At 36.4% G+C, this 20,358-nt stretch overlaps 1 protein-coding gene across 1 annotated transcript; it reads right to left on the reverse strand.

The window, feature by feature from the left end:
* Positions 1-15,358: 15,358 nt before the first annotated feature.
* LOC309973861 (myelin P2 protein) lies at positions 15,359-19,169 on the reverse strand (the record flags this gene model as incomplete). Its single annotated transcript, XM_082858319.1, has 4 exons — positions 15,359-15,409; positions 16,689-16,790; positions 17,008-17,180; positions 19,097-19,169. 4 exons carry the CDS (start codon positions 19,167-19,169, stop codon positions 15,359-15,361), a joined length of 399 nt encoding a protein of 132 aa, XP_082714445.1.
* Positions 19,170-20,358: the final 1,189 nt, after the last annotated feature.

Genomic DNA, 20,358 nt, shown 5'->3' on the forward strand with positions numbered 1-20,358 from the left:
AAAGTCAAACGTCTATTCATTCATTCAACATGCATTTATTGAGCACCTACTCTGTTCTGGACTGGAAGCTGTATATGCAAGGATGATACAGGAAGACAAGATTCCTGCTCTTGAGACTGCATGCTGCTGAGAGAGAAAGGCAATAAACCAGTAAACAAAACATGTAATAACAGATAATGATAAATGCCATAAAATAAATAAATGGTATATTCCGATGAAGAATAAAAAGGGGGCTTTGACTTTATATAAGGTGGTCCAGGAAGACCTCTCTAAAGGATAACATTAAGGCAGAGATCTGGAGAAGATACCAGTCTCAGAAAGAGGAGGGAGAAGAGAATTCTAGACAGAAAAAAACAAAAGGCTGGGGCAGAGAATATCTTGGCATGTGCAGTGTACGTAGTAAGGTTACCAATAAGAACCAATACATTTGTTTGCTTCATGAGTCTCTGAAAAGTCTCCATGGTTTAGAATTGTTACCCAAGTTGCCTCATGTTCACTGTAGCTTCCATTATTTTTTGAAGTAGTTAAATAATAGAATTTTAAAATAGACCAAGTATTAAAATCTGATGGCCAAGAAAGAACATATACACATAGAAGCCACTAGACATTTCAGAAATGTATAGATCAAATTACTGAAATGTAAAGAGCAAAAGTACTAGAATATGATTCATCTTAAGCTTATTTAGGTAATCGTGGCTGTTGCCAGTTTTTAACTGTATCCCTAAAACAGAGCTCACTTTAATTTAATGGACGTGCTATCTCTCCCATATTTAGCTGGGGATGTGTTTACTTTATAACTGGAAAAATTACCCATTTCCTAGTTCTGCTGGATTTAAAGCAGGATTGTTTTCTCCATGTCGGGTATAGGGCTCTCTTCCAGCTTGAATCCCCAGGGAGTCCTGAGCAGCTATATCGGGAAATCCCATCGTGGGAGCACATTGCTATGCGTCAGCCCTTCCGTGCTTTCAATGCAACCCTTCACTTACAGAACAGATGCTTAAGACATGGTTTGGAATCTTGACCACTCCCTCCGTGTGATGACCTTTTCTTCAAATATTGAGGAAAACATTTTGAAAATTGTATCAAAACGGTTTGTTTGATTCCCAAACTTATTAGGGAACTTCCTAAATTGTCAAGTCACTTTTCACCCTGAAATTCTCAGAAGAAAAACCAAACGAGATTTGGTGATGAAATTTTTTTTCAAAGGTGCTCTAATTCTTTTTCTTTTCATGGATCATCTGCCCAAGATGTACATACAATTTGAAACCGAACCCTTGGGCAAAGAGGTTATCACTTCCAGGGAAGCATTTCACCTTTCCCTGTGAGCTGTGTGCAGTTCTTACATGGCGGGAAATGTGCTGTCAGCATGTGAAGGCCAGTGACCAGGCATGGCAATGGCTTTGACAGAGAAACTCTTCCTGGAAAAACTGGCTTGTCTTTTCCTAATGAAGAAATTCCAAAAAGTGAAGCTGCAAGTTTCCTGTTTTGGAAGGGTAATATATGTTTGGAAAAATTTGGACAAAGGCAAAAATATATATAAATCAAAGGTGACTTTAGCCGAAAAAGAAATCTCTTCAGAAAACATGGTGGCCATATCATATCTGACTGACTGATGTGAAACTGATGTGGACTGGGTGGAAAAGGGTGCCGAAAATTTCCTAGAGGATTTATGGTGAAGCTACAATTTGACCTGCCTACCTTCCAGCTTGTTCCTGCTGATGCGCTTGGTGAGAATTGCTAGCAGGGAAAGCACTTACGTGAACATAGCTTGTTTTCCTGTTTCCCCTTGTTCGTGATTATGTTTAGCTTCTAATCAGGAAGAGACTGAATATCTTTAAGAAAGTCTAATAGATTTGTTTATAAGTCCCCGTCATATGCGGATGAAATCTTAGACAAGGTGGCTATAAATTACATAATCAATTTTCCAACAACTTTTTTTCCAGTGACTTCCACATCTACTTTATGTTCTAGACTTAGTCTCCTTCACTGCCCTTTGTTTTTAGTTCTTTTGCTCAATCATCATGGTGCACTAGCAAAAGGAGCACTAAACTTGAAGTCAGAAAACCAGTTGTGTGTGACTTGGAGCATGTCGCTTAACATCAAACCATTATAATTTCCTAAAATTTATAAAATGAGAATTGTAACACTTGCCTGTCTCTCAAGGATGCTGCAAGCATCAAGTGGATATTATTATGAAAGTATTTTGTAGATTGTAAAGGCTTAAACAAATGTTGGTTGTTATTTAGTTGTCTTATTTTAGCTTGAGGGAAGAAGATTGATTTTAGATTGTTAATTTCTTGGATGATAGTGGAGCTGTAGAAATGAAAGTATCAAAAGAGATTAACATCCTGAGTTTCCTTAACTGTCAGCAGCACAAAATATGTCTTTAGAAGGACGTCCTGTATACTTTCCTGTGCACAGGAATCACCTGGAAGATCTTGTTAAATGCAGATTCTGATTCAGTAGATCTGGATGGGATCTGAGATCCTGCATTTCTAAAACCTCCCAGGGGATGCTCACACTGCTGGTCCCTAGACTGCACGTTGAGTAGCAATGGATCAAGAAGAATGAAGAAATGGGAGGAGGTAACACAGGTGAGGGAAGTGATGAAAACAGAGCCTTTCTGTCTGTCATCCTTGTATCTTGGTACCATATTGGTGAAATGACTTAATGTAATAGTAACATAAGAAAGCTTTCTACTAATACTGTTAAGTATCTGATCATGGCTTGTTGTTCTTAACTGAGCCTATTTCCTAGGCAGTAAATCTGGCGCAAGAGGTACATAGAAGAAATTGTGGTCTAACTAGGAACATGCGAGCCCCATTCATGATCTTCTACCTACACAGTAACAAACTCAGAAAATTCAGTTTGTAAAAGAACCAGTCCATATTTTGCCAACTGGGAACTGATTCAGTGGTGATAAGATCATTAGCTCCTGTGACTTTAGCCATATTTAAGGAGTATTCTCTTGGGACACTAGTATAACATGTCTTGATTGGACATTGTGAACTAACATCCTTGTCGTTCACATTTAGAACGAAATGACTTCCTTCTGGCGTTTCCACAGTGATTTGGTAGCCTGCCATGATATTATGCATTGTTCAGAATAATTTTCCATGTTACTAAGGTCAATTCTCTTGATTTATAGCTATTTGTAAAAGTTGGCTCTCAAAAGGGGTAGAGAAGTCAAGAAGAAAATAACTTTATAATAAATAACTCCAAACAAAGAGCAGATAGTGAAATTCTTGAAATACTGTCATAATTCTATAAAGGTATAGGCCTATGGTATGTAGCTGTTGCTGAGCCAATTCAAATGGGCAACTGTTGCACTTTTTTTTTTTTTTTTGAGACAAAGTGCTGTCTAGGCTCTTCGTTGACTTCCAAAATAATCACTCCTGAAAATGTGCTGTTGTAATTTGTAATAAAGCTAAATAGGCATAAACATTGTTCAGGTAAATTCTCTAAGATTTGCTCCTTACCTAGTCACTCCACTTGTATAACCAGGATTTTGGTCAAAATTACCTATAGGGGAACATATAGTTAAATATCTACTTACACCAATAACTGATGGGATCCTTTAGTTTGCTGTTTTATATTTAAAAAAGAAAATCAGAAACAAACTTGCTTTGTGAGTGAATCTCAACTGTAGAGTGAGAACTCAACCCTAGCCTTTTGTTTATTGTAAAGTTTTAAAAATCATTAATAAGGAAGATACAGGAAAACAAAAATACTGAATCGTTTGGTTCTATCATTCGTTTTCTATTTCCTTTACAAAGACTCCTTGAGGCTCTTAGCTGAGTGTGAGGTCTGTGTGATGGGGCAGTTTGTATCCAAACTGGTAGCTGTTGCTGGCACCCAAATCCATTTCAAGCTTAACGTTAGGCTTTATTACCCTAGAATGATTACTTCCGTGTATGGGGATTTTTAACACGTGGCAAATTCTCAATCGTTAATTGCTCAAAGGTCTAGTACAGAGTCTTCACCAAGTATATTCCATAGCTTTTGCTATCTCTGTTCCTAACTGCACAGAACTGAAAGAGGTTCCCTAAGCCTCCAAAACACATTGTGGGATGCAGGCCAACAGTTGGTTCCTCGCTGAGATGGCCTCTACCTTTCAACACTTCATCTGACTCTAGGGGCCAGTGACTTTGCTACCGCTCTGAATGGGGTGGAAAGAGCAACTTCCAAACTGACCACAAGTTGAAAAACTGCTGTAATATACAAAGTCATTAAATGTTTCCCTTGACCTATCTATGAAGTGCTGTTTTCATGTCATGGCCATGATCAGGGAGGCTATAGTTTGGTACCCAGTAGAGGAAATGGGTTATTGTGGCTAGCTCTGTTTACCAGAGGTCATCCTGTGTTAGTAAAAGTTTCCTGTGATGTCTGTAAGAGTAATTAAATTAGAAGACTAATCAAATTAGCCAACAAAATCTTTTTCTCAAAATAAAAATATTTTTCTGAAATATCAAAAATTAATATTCATTTGGGGAAAATTAAAATACAGAAAATTATGCTCGAGTCCCACCTCCCCCAATTCTATCATCCAGAAATAAACAGAGTTAACACTTTCTGTGAGCACTCATACTTTCTTCATATTCTTGGGCAAGTTATTCAATCTTTCACTTTTCCCTCAACTATAAAATGCAAACAAAAATAGTACCTATCCCCTAAGGTTGTTTTGAAGATTTACACAAATTATTACCTATAAAACATATAGCTTAGTGTATGACAATAAACAGTTAATAAACATTTGCTAATATAATCACTATATACACATATTTACAGCTAGTATATATATTATTTCCAAAAATGGGATAAAACTACACATGCTACGTTGTAACCTTTCTTCACTCAGTAATATGTTGAGGTCAACTTTCCATGTCGGTAATTGTAAACCTATGTCTATTATTTTAAATTGCTATGTAATATTCTATTATACAAACGCACTCAAGTGTTTTAAAAATTTGTTTTTTCCTTTATCTTCCTCACTGGTACATCTTTGCAAATTTTCTTACACTAAGTTCCTAGAAGTGGAAAGTATCAAATAATACACATTTTTTAAAGTAAGTGTTTTTTTTTTTTTTTTTTTTTTTGTGGTACGCGGGCCTCTCACTGTTGTGGCCTCTCCTGTTGTGGAGCACAGGCTCCGGACGCGCAGGCTCAGCGGCCATGGCTCACGGGCCCAGCCGCTCCGCGGCATGTGGGATCTTCCCGGACCGGGGCACGAACCTGTGTCCCCTGCATCGGCAGGCGGACTCTCAACCACTGCGCCACCAGGGAAGCCCTAAAAGTAAGTGTTTTTAATAGCTCAGCTTAAGTTATTTTAAACTCTTTTATAGCTCAGCTTAGCTTAAATTAACTAAAAAAATGTAATTTTAATAATCATATTTGATAGGCAAATGAGAGAAACCTGGTACGTGGCTGTATGCTTGGTAGTTGTAAGCACTAACTTTAACGAAGCAGACCTGACCCACTACTTACTAGCTGCACGACCTTGAACAACGTCTCAACCACTCTGTGCCTCAGTGGCTCTATTGTAAAGCAGGAATTCTTTAAAAGGACCTACTTTTTAGGTTATTGTGAGAATAAAATGGGACTCTGTATACAATGCACTAAGAATAGTGCCTAGTTCATAGTAGAAGCTCAACAAATATTACTGAACGTTTTTTTACATAGACAGAGTAAAGTAGAAAAGGGAGTAATTATCTACTGAAATTGCTCTTTATGTAACTTAGGAGAAGTGAGAGAAATTTTCACAACTTTCCCCAAAAGAACTATTAAAAACACCCTAATTCATTTTAAATTATTTTTTTTTCTCTCCCCTTCATTCCATATAGATTGTTAACTTAACTGATTGATGTGGTTCTGATGCCTTGGCAGCCCATGTAAGCAAACCAAATGCTAAGTCTGTAAATACCTCAAGGTTAAGAAATTTGAACCTAAGGGAACCTAGGGACAACCCATCACAAACAGCCAACTGGGCTTTTCCCAAGAAGGCAACTGCTTAAGCTATAGCCAATCAAGTACTTTCCTTGTTTTGCTTCCAGGTCTTCTCTCTAAGCTCTTATTGGTGGAGGGCTCCTAGCCACTTCTGGTTTGGTGCTACCCAGTTGGAATCTACTTTTGCTCAAATAAACTCTTAAAAATTTTAGTATGCTTCAGTTCATCTTTTAACAACATTGATATAACATCACTGGAGGAAGTGCTTTGATTCGTTTGGTAATAAGGAACCAAATCATCTGAGTGCTCAGGACCTGCTCTTCACAGTGTTGTGGGTCCTGTCAAGTTATTTGCGCCCTGCTTTAAACTCTAAAGCATGAAGAGAAAGAAATCTTACCTTTACTTCTGGCAATGCTTGGCAATAGACATAAAAGAAAATTATTTTTTTTGAACACCGAAAAATACCAGCTAAACAAACTTACTTTGCATTGTTCTTCAAATAGGATTTGTTTTCATTTCTAGAACCTATCCTATTAATGTACTTAGGGTAAGGCTGCAGGTGTAAGTTTTAATTAAATTCTTTTTTAAAAAGTTAAAATATATCTTGATATATTGGTTCAGCCTTCTTCAGACTCTTTCAATTACTGTCTTTTACTAATGATGTAGACTATTTAAAAAGAAAAAGTAGAATTTGACTTTTGCATTTAAGTGGCTTCCCAGACCAACATAAGTTGGTAAAAACAGAAAAGACTCACACTGAGTGTCATAAGGGTTTCTACTTTACCAAAAAACGGGAATTACTTGATATCTTCTTTTAACACAGGAAGATTTCCCTTAGCCCTGCCCTTGCCAGATCTGCTTGGTCGTGATTGGCAATGAGACTGCCAGCAAAGCAGGTTAAAGACCCTGTGGCATCCCAGTCTTTGATCACTAGGCAGGCAGCTAACTCACTCAGCATATTGGGCCCAGCAGTCATCACCTAGCAGTCGTAAGGGAACTGTTGATTTAAATTGTGTTGTGAATGCCCAGGCTAAAGAAATGGAATGATACAACCTCTAAGGAGTCTTCTTTGCCCTTCAGGTATAATTCTTAATGAAGGAGAATGGATGATAGAGCAGAGGACCACTCAACATTCATGCATAAGAAAATAATATCAACTACCTTCTTTAGACCTATCCTCAAAGAACAACATAAAACTCATGAAAATTTTATTTTTTGGTCTCAATTGACTTCCCTTAACAGGTGTCTGTTCTCCCCTTCTCACCTGGCTCCCCACTCACTGAATTGTTACTTGTAGGCAGGACCTTTGCTCATTCATCTTTCTTCAGTAGTAATGTTTGTTGAATAAACGACTCCACCTCTTGAATTTAGATTGTGATTCGCTTGTGTGAGGTGGTGTCTAACACGTTGTTGTTAGTGATTACTGTGAAGAGAGAGTTTTTCTATAATTTTTTCACTATATTCATTGGGATCAATAAAGCTGAGTGGGGGAAATAATTTAGTATTTTTGTGGTTTATGAATCATACTTTTACTTTCCGAGTAAATACTGCAAATAGTGATAGACCCAATTGAATATTTGATGATATTGCCTTTTTTCTACTACTTTCTACTCTCCAAAAATAGATTTATGTTCCTTTCTGTTCACCTAGAGGTTATTTCAAATACCCTCTCTCCAATTCCCACACACTACCTGTGGATGAACAGAGAGTTTGTACCCAAAGGAGGCAAAGATGCTTCAGTTTAGACATTTGCTGGCAGTAGAATGGTCTGACTAAAAGTGATCTCACACACCTCCCAGCCGACTCAGCAAAACAGATATAAATCAGCAGGAAGACTGAGTGGGTCTCTGATGAATCCTGAAGGAACTGTAGATTCAATGAGCTATAAGCACAGTTTCCAAATACACAGAAAGCTGAAAGAAGTTTTTTCTTCTGGGCTTTTCTGACTATTTCCTGTGTGTTTTCCACTCAAATGTTTTTGTACTCACATCAACAATTCCAAAATCTAAAATCAGCATGAATTCCCTACATGATAAGTACTGAGGGTGCAATTGAAAATGTTAGTTCTAATCACTGCTCCATGTTACAAGTGGAAATAAATCTTAATCATATGACTATTTCATGGACTCCCCTGTCTTTTGTGACTTCTGAACGAGAAAATCCATCGGCTTTCCTGTGGAATTAGGAATTTAACAGGAAATCTGTTAAGTCAGGTATTTAACTATCTCTGGGTTATGCATGTGACTTACCAGAGAAACAGAGAAGCAGACAGATTTCCTGTTTATAGTTTAACACTCCAGACCTAGCCATTTCAAGAGGAAAGGAGGGAAAGTTAGATGTGACAGCACATTATAGTGGCATCTCGTTGTTTTTCATTGTCTGTAAAATTCCTAGGAAAAGGATTTACCTTGACTAATCTATATAAACATCTAACCATCTGTTTATTTTCAAACTCAGCATGCATGGAGCCTCTGTGTGCAGAAGACTGTAGTCAGAATTGGCTAAGTTGTACTCAATCATTCATTTATTTTATTCAGCAAACATTTACAAAGCCTCTTCTAGGAGTCAAACACTGTGGCCTGGAAATTTTTAGAATCAAAATATTTTAAATTAAAAATTTCTTCAATTGAGCTCTCAGTCTAGAACTGTAGATGTCAATACATTGCTATATTGCAGTGTAACACAGTGGAGGGGGTTATTGAATTCTCCTTTGAGACAGTTCAGAGAAAATAGCATGGGATTGATATCACTTGAAAGATGATAAAGAACCTATTGGATGGGAAATAAGGTGGGATGGGAAAGGGAAAAAATATAAAATGCTTATCTCTGTCCACATGGAACTTTTAGAAGTTTGGGAAGTGGGTAGCTATAATATTAAAATAACTGCAAACATAATAAGGTTATTTGACTATTAATAGCCAATTATCAATATATTAGATAAAATGATATAAAATTTAGAAATAATTACGATCTTAGAGAGCAGCCAGATCAGACCCCCTTTTAAAGATGGAGAAACTGGGGCTATGCAATGGTAAATGAGTTACACAAGGTCACCCAGCTGTGGGGAAATGGAACAAGGATCCAAGCCCATGACTTCAGATGAAGCGTATTATCTATTCTGTTTCCTTTTATTAGTGGAATGTATCAAGAGTGTAACATAATATATTTGACTTTATTCACTATTTTTTAACAACTAATCATTTAGGAACCTGCTAAATAGAAAAGGTTTTATATACAGTCATTATTTGGAGCACTCTTACACAAAAACAAAAAACTCCAAAAAACCTATGTGCTGAATATAAGGATTCATATTTATGTGTTACGTAAGAATAGACATGATAATATTTTAGGTACAAAGCACTTTCACATGCATCATATTTTGTCCTCCCACATCAAATGTGTGGGGTAGCCATTATTGCCCCCATTGTACACATTAGGAAATTGCAAGTTAGACTTTGTGACAGAATGCCACACGGGTTCTAAGTAGCAAAGTCATGGTTCAAATCCATGTTTTTCTACTACAGTTGCAGAATTCTTGCTATTACACTCCCATTGTTTCTCTAACACATGAAATATCCAATAAATACCTGCACCTTCCCAGATCAGTCAGGTATTTAGTAATAGTCTCTGTGACCTAGCAATTTTCTGGAAGCTTTCATGGATACAAAGTAGCTTAGGATGTACCTTACTTTCAACAGTGTACCATCTGGCTGAGGAAGATGGGACTTGAATAAGATGTGGCATAATATGAGATAGGTTTTAATAAAAAATTGAAATTTGTACCAGATTTAAGTACAGTAGGTATTCTTTAGTTGCCAAATTACATCAGGGAAATACAAGCCCTCTGATGATTTATTTTGTAAATCCTAAAATTGAACTCTATCATCAACTTACTCTACATTAATAACTTATTTAATGCAATTTATATGCATTAATGATGTATTAATAATCTGAAAAAATGCAATTATAGAAGACCAAGAATAATACTAATGCCAAATGACAGATTGTGAAAAAATTCATGTCTGTCTTGAGTTTCAGCAAGGGAGTGACATTATTTGGTCTTCTTCATGGATGTGAAACTTTAGACTTGTCACAGATCCAGTTTTCAATCAAAACCTTTTAACTGCAGAAGCAACCATTCTTTGGTGGTGCTGGGATATTCACCTTGCACTACTAGACCAGTTAAAACTGTTGCACAAGTCAGTTACCAAGGGCAGGATTTTATGCTTCAATAAATAGTGCCAAAATTCCAGCCCTGAAAACTGGGACCTGAGAACTCTGTATTCCATCAGTGATCTTTTTTTTTAAGAGACAGTAAAAGGTGAGAAATGCTATTTCAAAATTTAGTCCTGTATTACATTTTCTGCGTAATTTGAACTTACTTTCTAAATTCTGCTGAAAGATGATTTATATTTTGCGAAGGTTTAGCATTATTTTACAGTTTGTTTTCCCTGTTTGTTTTGCTATTTTTAAACCTTCATTTTTCCATATGTCATGGATAATGGCCAATTATGTTGCCTCCTGTGGAAATAACAAAGATAAGGGGTAAACACTGGCTTCCCTTACGAAGGACTTGATTACATCTGAGTTGATTTTTATGGTAGTATTTTCACTACCTTTTGTTATTTAGGGTCACATGGGGGACATTTGGTACTCCTGACTTTGATGACGTTTTACTCCATTTTAATTGATAACCATGTGAGGAACTACCTTAAATGTCTAACTTCGGGAGACTTTGGCACAGTGGTTCTCAAGCTGGCCACACACTGGAATCTCCTGGGTGTTTTAAGAAAAATACTGTTGCTTGGGTCTCATTTATCAATCACCCATACATTATGACTCAACAGACCTGTGGTGCAATCTTCATACTGGGATGTTTAAAAACTTCCAGATGATTCTAATGTGCAGCCATATTTAGAGAGCTACCACTTGGTTTAGAAGAAATCATCCTAAAAGCTAAGCAGCAATGTCTTTTTAAGAAGTCATCAGGTAAATCTTTAGTCAAGAACTAGAAATACTATGGTCAACATGAAACCAAGACTCTCACTAGTAAAATCCAAGTACTATGCTACTTCTAGGCAGTGGGGTGTTAGTAAGTGTTTAAAACCATCTCCTCAAGAAACAAAGCTCTAATTGGTTGTGTTTTGCCTCTTACCCTGGTGTAAATATTCCCATCATGGCTGATTCCTTTCTTTCTTTTTTTTTTTTTGGCCACGCAGCCTGTGGGATCTTAGTTACTTCATGGACCAGGGGTGAACCTGGGGCCCTCGGCTGTGAAAGTGCAGAGTCCTAAGCGTTGTACCGCCAGGGAATTCCCAGCATCATGGGTGATTTCAACCTACCAATGTTTTAAGAACTGGCTTGCCAAATTCCTGAAAATCTATCAACTCTTATGAAACAATTTGAGCTAGCTCCAGCACACCACTGCTGTTAAGAGAACGACTTCCAAGAGAATGACATCAGAGAAGTTATTTACCCTTTTGGGATTAAATGTATTTATTTAGGCCTTGTTTAGATTAGAGTAGATAATCATCAATTGCCATATTAAAAAGTTGCTTAGATTAGCAGAGTTGTATAACAATGGTTGTTATATAACTCTCTATATACTTCTATGCCTAGAAGTAGCATAGCACTTGGATTTTACTAGTGAGAGTCTTGGTTTCATGTTGACCATAGTATTTCTAGTTCTTGACTAAAGATTTACCTGATGACTTCTTAAAAAGACATTGCAGCTTTTTGATTGTTTTTACTTTTGTGTAAATAATATTCTTTTTTTATTTTATTTTAATTTTTTTTTGCGGTACGTGGGCCTCTCACCGCTGTGGCCTCTCCCGTTGCGGAGCACAGGTTCTGGACGCGCAGGCTCAGCGGCCATGGCTCACGGGCCCAGCCGCTCAGCGACATGTGGGATCTTCCCGGACGTGGGCACCAACCCGTGTCCCCTGCATCGGCAGACGGACTCTCAACCACTGAGCCACCAGGGAAGCCCTAAATAATATTCTTAATAAAGTTAATCACTTGGTGGGCAAAGAAATATCAACAGCTCTGAAATCCTGTAAATTTCTCTTCATTTTGGGATCCCGTGAAGCCCTCATCTATTTGAACATCATGTGCATTACTAGATAAATAATAACAAAAAATACTTCTATAATGCTTTTCCTGTGCCATGCACTGTTCAAAGAACTTTACATATATTAACTTATTTATTATTCACACTCCTTGAGGTATGCTCTATTATTGACCCTATTTTTACAGGTAAAAATACTGAGGATCTGAGAGGTGAAGTAACTTGCCCAATGACACACAGCTAGTAAGTAGCAAATTGGAATTTGACGTAGGCAGTCTGACCGCTCTTAACCAGCTTATATCAAAAACAACTAGAGAGTCACAATTATTTTCTGAGACTATTTTTGAATACTACAGAACTCTAGTGTTTTTTTTTTCCCCTCTCCTCTCTTATGGTTGTTTGAAGATCTTTTTCAAATCTAATAATATGTATCACCTGCTGAAATAATTATTTTGTTTTCCTCATTATCAGTGTAATTCCACTTTTCCTGTTATGAAAGCAAAAGTACTCATGATTTTTGTATAATAGTGCAATTATATTTATTGAGGAATACTTTTTTATGGTGAGTCATATTACCACAAACCTCTAAAAATCACACCATAGTTTTTAAACTCTCCTTTTTTGTGGGTTAATCTAACTGGAGCCAAAGAAATAAAACCCCACCCTGGTTATGATGCCTCTCAGACGTATTGGCTGAATGCCCAGAGGCAGAGAAGGACCAAGTGTAGCCTAAACAAAATTGTTTGGAAATAACTTCAAACTTGCATAAAATTTCAAGAATCAGACTAATTCAAAGAGAACAAATACAGCTTTTACTCAGATTTATCTGTTGTTAAATTTTACCCTGGTTGCTTTATCAATTGCTCTCTTTTTGTATGCATGTACATATTGTGTGTCACACACCCAACAGTTTTTTCTAAATTTTTTGAGAGTAAATTGTATACTTTATGGCTCATTACTCCAAAATAGTTCAGTGTATATTTCCCAAGAGTAGGGGGATTCTCTTACATAATCACAGTAAACTTCTAATTTACGACTTATATTCCAATTTGCCAATTAACCTAATATTGTCCTTTGGAGTATTTATTTTATCTCTAGAGCAGGATCCAGTCTGGGATAACTTATTGCATTTAGTTGTCATGTATTTTTAGTATAATTTAATCTGGAACATTTTCATAGAGCTTTCTTTGTCTTCTATGACACTGACATTTTTCAAGAATTCATTTAACACCTCCTCCCCTTTTTAATAGAACATTCCTCATTTGGAATTTGTCTGCTGTTTCCTCATGATTAGATCTAGATAAGGATTCCAGGCCAGAGTACTGCATAAGCCATGTTGCTTCCTTCTCAGTGTATCGCATTTGAAGGCACATGGTTTTCATCTACCCTCATTGATCAGGTTAATTTTGATTACTCAGTAAAGAGGTGGCACAGTTTTTCCACTGCATGGTTATTGTTCCCTTGTAACTAATAAGCAATCTGTGTGGAGGTATTTAAGACCAACCTAATACCCTGCTCCTAATCAAAATTTTGCTCTAGCTTCTACTTCCATTGACAATTCTTGCCTGAGCCAATATTGACCGTGATGGTTGAAAAAATGACAATTTTTCCAATCCCAGCACCTTTTCCACATTTACCAGTCAGGCTATGACAGTCTACTGTAAGGAAGATACTTTCTTCTCTCTCTCTCTCCCTCTTCCAGTACGTATTCATGGTTTCTTCTTTGTCTCCCCGTGTTCTATAATTTACAATTTTTCTCTATTATTTTCTTCTCAAATTGTCCCAGTTTTGTCCAATTGAGAGCACCCTCAAGCTGACTCTGATATTTTGGTGACATATCTCTATTATTTTTGGGGAAAGTGTCCTTAATTTCTGGCATAAAAAGATATTTCAGGCTTACGTTGTACCTACCCTGCTCTCACTTCAGAATCAGCCATTTCTCCAAGGAACCATCATTCTTTTTAGTGGAGAATATATTAGACACCAAGATCTGAGTGCTGGGTGTACTCATTCCTACTGAGATGTCTTTGCTTGTAAGCTCTTAAGGTAGATAGAGCTAAGAAATATATGCATGTGTACACACATATCCATACATATGAATTTACATCTATTCCGATCCATTTGCACACAGTTCTTTCTTGCCTTCCCTCTGTCATACTTGTATGTGCCTTCTTCCAGAAGGAAAATTCTAGCTCCTAACAACATCAAAATATATTCTCATTTGCTCAATCATGTAATATATCTGAAATAGTTTTGTTACCTGGGCAGAGTGGTCCCCTATTCCTGCCTGTCAAAAATCTGCTGGACCCAGTAATGCCATGCCTAGTTAATATTCAAAAGAAAAGGAACTCATGTTTCCACAAACAGCCTTATACAAGAATGTTTATAGCAGCTTTATTTATAGAAGCCGAAAACTGGAAATAACTCAATTATCTTAAGAGAAGAAGGGATAAGTAAACTGTGATATATTCATGCAATGGAATACTACTCAGCAATAAAAAGGAACAAATTAATGTTGCATGCAACAATATGGATGAATTTCAAAAACATTATGCTGACTTTAAAAAGGCAAACAGAAAAGAACACATAATGTATGATCCAATTTATATGAAGTTTGAGAACAGGCAAAACTAGTCTACGGTGATAGAAACTAAATCACTACTTGCTTTTGTTGGAGCTGGGACACAGCAGGACATTGACTGGGAAGGAGTGTGAGAAAACATTCTGGGATTAGGGAAATGTACTGTATCTTGATCAGGATGCGAATTATATAGGTGCATGCATTTGTCACAACTCTATCTTTAATATCTGTTAATTTCACTGTCTGTAAATTAACCCTCAGTTTTTAAATTGGCTGGAGTAGCAGCTGCCCTTTTTAGCTGAAGCTAGAACTCCTCAGTGTAAAACAGCTCCTTCTTCTAGTTTGTTTCACTTCTGATCCTCTAAACCCATTACTCTCCTGGTCCCTGAAGGCATTTGAGTTTGCTACCCCAATCAATATATTTACTTCTTTTTACTATGCTATTACTTCCTTTTACTATCATTTCAAATATTTAAAATACAGCATAAGTTAGAACTTCACAGATAATCAAATGTCATTATCCATTCTTTAGATCTGACCAATATACACACTTTAATCTTTAATACAGTAATGATGTGTATACAAATTGAAAATGTTTAAATAACACTGAAATTTAGATTAATCCTCCGTTTAGGCCTTTGCTTATCTGATCTATTAAGACAAAAGCGGAAACAAACAAAGTGCAGTGTAGTCAGGCCTCGCCAATGGAAACAGCTGATTTCCAACATCAAATAATCAAATATCACTTCAATGAGGAAACAACTTTGTCAGACCTTCTCATAAATTCTGGTGCAGACCACGTCCTTCATCTTACATTCCTTAAAAAAAAAGAGAGATTAATTGAATATCTAAAACTCAAACTAGGTGACAGCAAATTTGTAATAATAACAGACATTATAAGCAATCTCATAAGATTAAACTCAGAAAGAAATAAAATATCAGTATGTCAGTCTCCAGGAATTTGGAATCATGACCATTGAAACAGGGGAAACAGTTTTAAATCTGATCTAAGTTACATCAGAGGCATATATATATATATATATATATATATATATATTTTTTTTTTTTTTTTTTTGTAGTACACGGGCCTCTTACTGTCGCGGCCTCTGCCGTTGCGGAGCACAGGCTCCGGACGCGCAGGCTCAGCGGCCATGGCTCATGGGCCCAGCTGCTCTGCGGCATGTGGGATCTTCCCGGACCGGGGCACGAACCCGTGTCCCCTGCATCGGCAGGCAGACTCTCAACCACTGCGCCACCAGGGAAGCCCCAGGGGTATATTTTTTAAGTGGAAAGTTTTCATGCATAATTGGCACAGATTTAAATCTACTAAAACAGTGGTTTTCAAAACTATCTGCACATCTGCATTATCTGGGGAACATTTAAAATACTGATGGCTCCTCCTCCCCCAAGAGATGTGCAGGCAGTTGATCTGTATTGGGGTCCCCATACTGGTATTTACTCCCCATGTAAATCTGCTGTGGAGCTAAGGATAACGCTTCTCTGTACTAAAGAAAAGAATGTTCAAAGAACTACATAAATCTATCTATGGTCAATGTGTGTGTTGATTAGTAAGAACAGAACCTGAGACTTAAAAAAATTGTTAGAGGTCATCTCATATAACCTTTGTCATCATTTTTACCTGCCAACTACAAAAGGTCTCCAATGGCCTCAGCTTGAGTTGTTGACATGTTTTAGTCCAAGTTACCATGGATTCTTGAAAACAAATGCTTAGCTATCTACAAATATTCTACAATTGACTGGGGATGTGCTTTGCTTTTAAAACTTAGATTTGTTTTTCTCCTTGTGTGTCTAAATTAATGAGGTTTACCCATACTTTTTTTTTTAATCATTTTTAGGTGTTGTTATTTCTAAAATAACAAATGAGTTGTATCATTTCTAAATTCTTGAATCTGAACCTGAAGTACCTGTAGATGAGTCTTTATAGTTCAAAGATCACCCAAACATTAACTCTGATTTTATTCTTAGCCATTCTTATCCATTTGTATTGCAAATAAAAGAGAATATTTTGAAAATAATATAACCATTTTCTCTATTTAAATGGCTATATTTATGTATTTAGAGTAAAATTACTCTTACCACTACCATTTTTCCATCCACCAACTTTCTCTTTATTGTTGTCTCTTTGCCATTCCATTTCTGTACTTGATTCAATGAGCCTCTTGCCAAAGTTACAACGCTCTGCAAAGATAGGTTTACATAATTGACTTGCTTGGACTTTGGTTGAGTAAAGAAGCAGTTCATTCAGTATTGAATCATTTTCATAACAGATGTTTTATGAGGCATGTTCATTTTTCAACAGAAGGGAGTGGTCTACCCTTTTGAATACTAGCAGGAGTAATCTTCTCTCTCAAAGTAGTAGATTGGACCAAATTTGAAGAGAAACAATTAAGTTTACCTTTGTCTTTCTATTGTCAGCTGTGGTTTCTTCAAATTCCTGGCCTAGCTTGAAGGAAATCTCTGTATCTTTAAAGGTACTTTCAGTTCTTATAGTTATAATATCCCCTTTTTTGCTGATGATCACTCTTGGTTTGGCCAAATCTCCTAGTTTTCTGGTGGCTAATCCCACACCTGAAAATCAAGATACTGTTAGAATTTTGTTGACCAAGAGAACCTCTACCTAAAGGGACTATGGGTGGCCATATTTTATGCTCAGCTGTGCCTCAGCTGTGTAGATGGCAGGTAATAGCACTTACTGCTAAGGACCTTCTCCCATGTTTCATCACCTAATGGAAACACATGTCCACAGACTTGAATATTTTAAGTTTTGTTACTACAAAAGTAATGCCTGCAGATTTTAAAGCTAAAAGTGTTTAGCTTAAATAGTACAAGTCATCTATTTTTACCACATCCAAACCCATGCTCCATTAAAAACTACTATTTATAATTTTGTATGGATCATTTCAGACATTTTAGTTTGTATGCATAAATACTGTAGATATATTTTTTAAATGAGACTATGACTTATGCATGCTATTCTATGATTTTTTCCCTCAGTAGTATATTATGGATATAGAAAAGAATTCCTCCCATATCCTTGATAGAAGCTCATTTCTGAAATTTTGTTGTAGCCCATAAAATGATCTGTACCATTACAAATGATCATTAGATAAATAAAATAATTTTTAAAAAATTTTCTGCATTTGAAAACAAAACAAAATTAGACTCAAGTATTATTACTATATTACCCAAGATTACAGAAATACATGGAAAAATAGAAATGTCAAATGAGAGAGATACATGAAGAAAAAACTAGTTATATATAAATATACATATATTTACTTTTATATATACATAAAGAAGTGTGAAGAGTTAGAGCCAATAAAGGATTGTGAATGATACTCTTTCTTCTAATTCTGATTAATCATTTTTTATTTGATATGATTTAGGACAATGCTTTTCAAACTAAACCTTTACAATAGAGACTAAGAATCTACAACACCCCCAGGTGTCCTTATGCACTCTAAAATTTGAAAATGACACAATTAGGGAGTTTTTCATTGAGACTTTCTTATATTGTATTTTGCTTCTTCCTTGGCTATAAAATGAAGTCCATAAATTTAACCAACCTTATGGTATGGATCTATTCCCATAAGTTCCCATAGTTTTCCAGGCAACACAACATGATTTTGCTCATTTTATCTAAAAATAGAATACCTTATATGCTTTCTGAACAGGTAAAATTACAAGTACTTTGAAGAGCATAGCAATCTGAGGTCATTGGCTTCACTCTCTACTTATTTATACAGCTCTGGACATTTCCAAAGACTCCTCACACTTTTGTGCTCATATCTATGGAAAATTCCCTAGAAATAGTAGCAAATAAAGTTGCTATACTAATGACTAGACTTTCCATCTCCATCCACTGTTCCATCTCCAGGAAAGCCTGATGTTAGTGTAAATGAGCTTGAGTTCACTGCCACAACACACTTCTTTTTCTCTCAGTAACTTTCCTAGACTGTGAATATCCTGCTTTATGAAGCATTCACTTTTTACAAAATCTTTATCCGCATAGTTATGTAATAACAGATAACCTAGAGGTAGAGACAGAAAACTTCTGGTATAGCTAAGGATCAAAATTTTAAATTGAGGTTTTCCATTAACTTTAGTATATTCAACTCTTTATTTCATGAGCACTTTAGTTGTTGTAGATCTAACTTTCAGGAAAGCCAGAAAATAGGTTGACTAAGCTTCTAAGATTTCTTTCCTCCAGGTTTGGAATGAAAATCTTATTGATATGAAACTGCCTTTGTGGGCACTCTAGTGCATTTAAGCAGCTCTTATCTGAGTTAAAATCTATTAAAATTGCCACAAATAAAATGCAAATAAATTATCTGATTGACACAACAGAAGATTAATCCCAGAAGAGGATCACACTTCAACCTGTGCAAACTCCCAGACTCCTGGAAAAGGAGTTAGAAGGAAATAGTCATGCATCTTTCTCAAAAAGGATCCTCTCAATTAGAACAACAGAGAACATTTCTTACCCAGAGCTTTCATGTAATCATCAAAGTTCTCACTGGAGACAAGTTTCCAGGTGCCTAAGAATTTGTTGCTCATTGTGATGGATGAGAATTCAACACAGTGGTAGGTGAGATTCAGGAGACTCAAATGAGATGCTGAAGTCTCAGAAGATTCTTTTCAAAGATGTCCACAGCATGTGACTCTCACAGAGACCCAATGGGGAAAAGCAGTGTCAGGACTGGGCAATGAATGGCTCTTCAATCATCCACTGGGACAAAAGAAAACCTCACATAATGTCTCCTTCAGTTTCCAAAAATGTTTATAAAAATCAATGACAGTACTATTTGAACCTTCAAAAAAATTTTGGTTGCTCTTACATTTTTAAGAAGTGCTTAGGTCCTTAATGCTTTGGAAAAGAATCTATCAGTTGAGTTCTATACCAAATTAAATTATATGAGCATTAATGAATGAATGTGTGTGTGTGTGTGTGTGTGTGTGTGTATTTAGGCATCTTGTTCACTCTCAATCCTGAGTCTGCACAATTAAGAATTCTTATTGAAAGAGAATAAAGAGAGGAAAAATGTCCATGAGTATTGTGATAACTGCCTCAAATATGTTGTGGGAGAGAAATGCAAGGGAGCAGTGTGAGGAAGTATTCATAGGTAAGGGAGGCTTGGCATAGTTGGCATATCCAAAGCAGTCAGAGTAGGCAGACAATACGGTCAGTCTATTACAGCAGAACACAGAAATTGCTTTCATGGGTGAACAAAAAGTAGCACTATAACACGCTCTTTGACCACAGAAAAGATTTTCATCTTAAAAAACCTTAGTTCCAAATTAAGCAGGTTCTTGGTTAATACAACAACATTGAGTTTAAGTCCTTTAAAATAAATCTACAATTTTAGAAAGGATTTCCTACAAAAATAATATTAATATATATTTAGAGCTCAGTAGTCACTGTGCTAAGTGCTTAATATAGATCATTTCATTTGATTCTCTCAACAACTCCAAGAGTAAGACATTATTATTATCTCCATTTTACCAGTGAGAATACTGGAGCTTGGGGAGGTTAGGTAACTTCTGTCCAAAACTTGAATAAGGTGAGGTAGGATTTGAACCTGGTATTTTTTTTCAGTGCATAGATGTTAGACCATTATCTTACACTGCTCCTGCTATAACATGTGTGCTGGAGGCCCTGGCCAAAGATCAGGCAATACTGACATCACCACGGATAGAGACACTCATTCTCTGCTCAAAAAGCAAGAGAAGTGAAAACCAAGAGATG

Source organism: Leucopleurus acutus (genome assembly GCF_964270905.1).
Source record: "Leucopleurus acutus genome assembly, chromosome: 17".
NCBI lineage: Eukaryota > Metazoa > Chordata > Mammalia > Artiodactyla > Delphinidae > Leucopleurus > Leucopleurus acutus.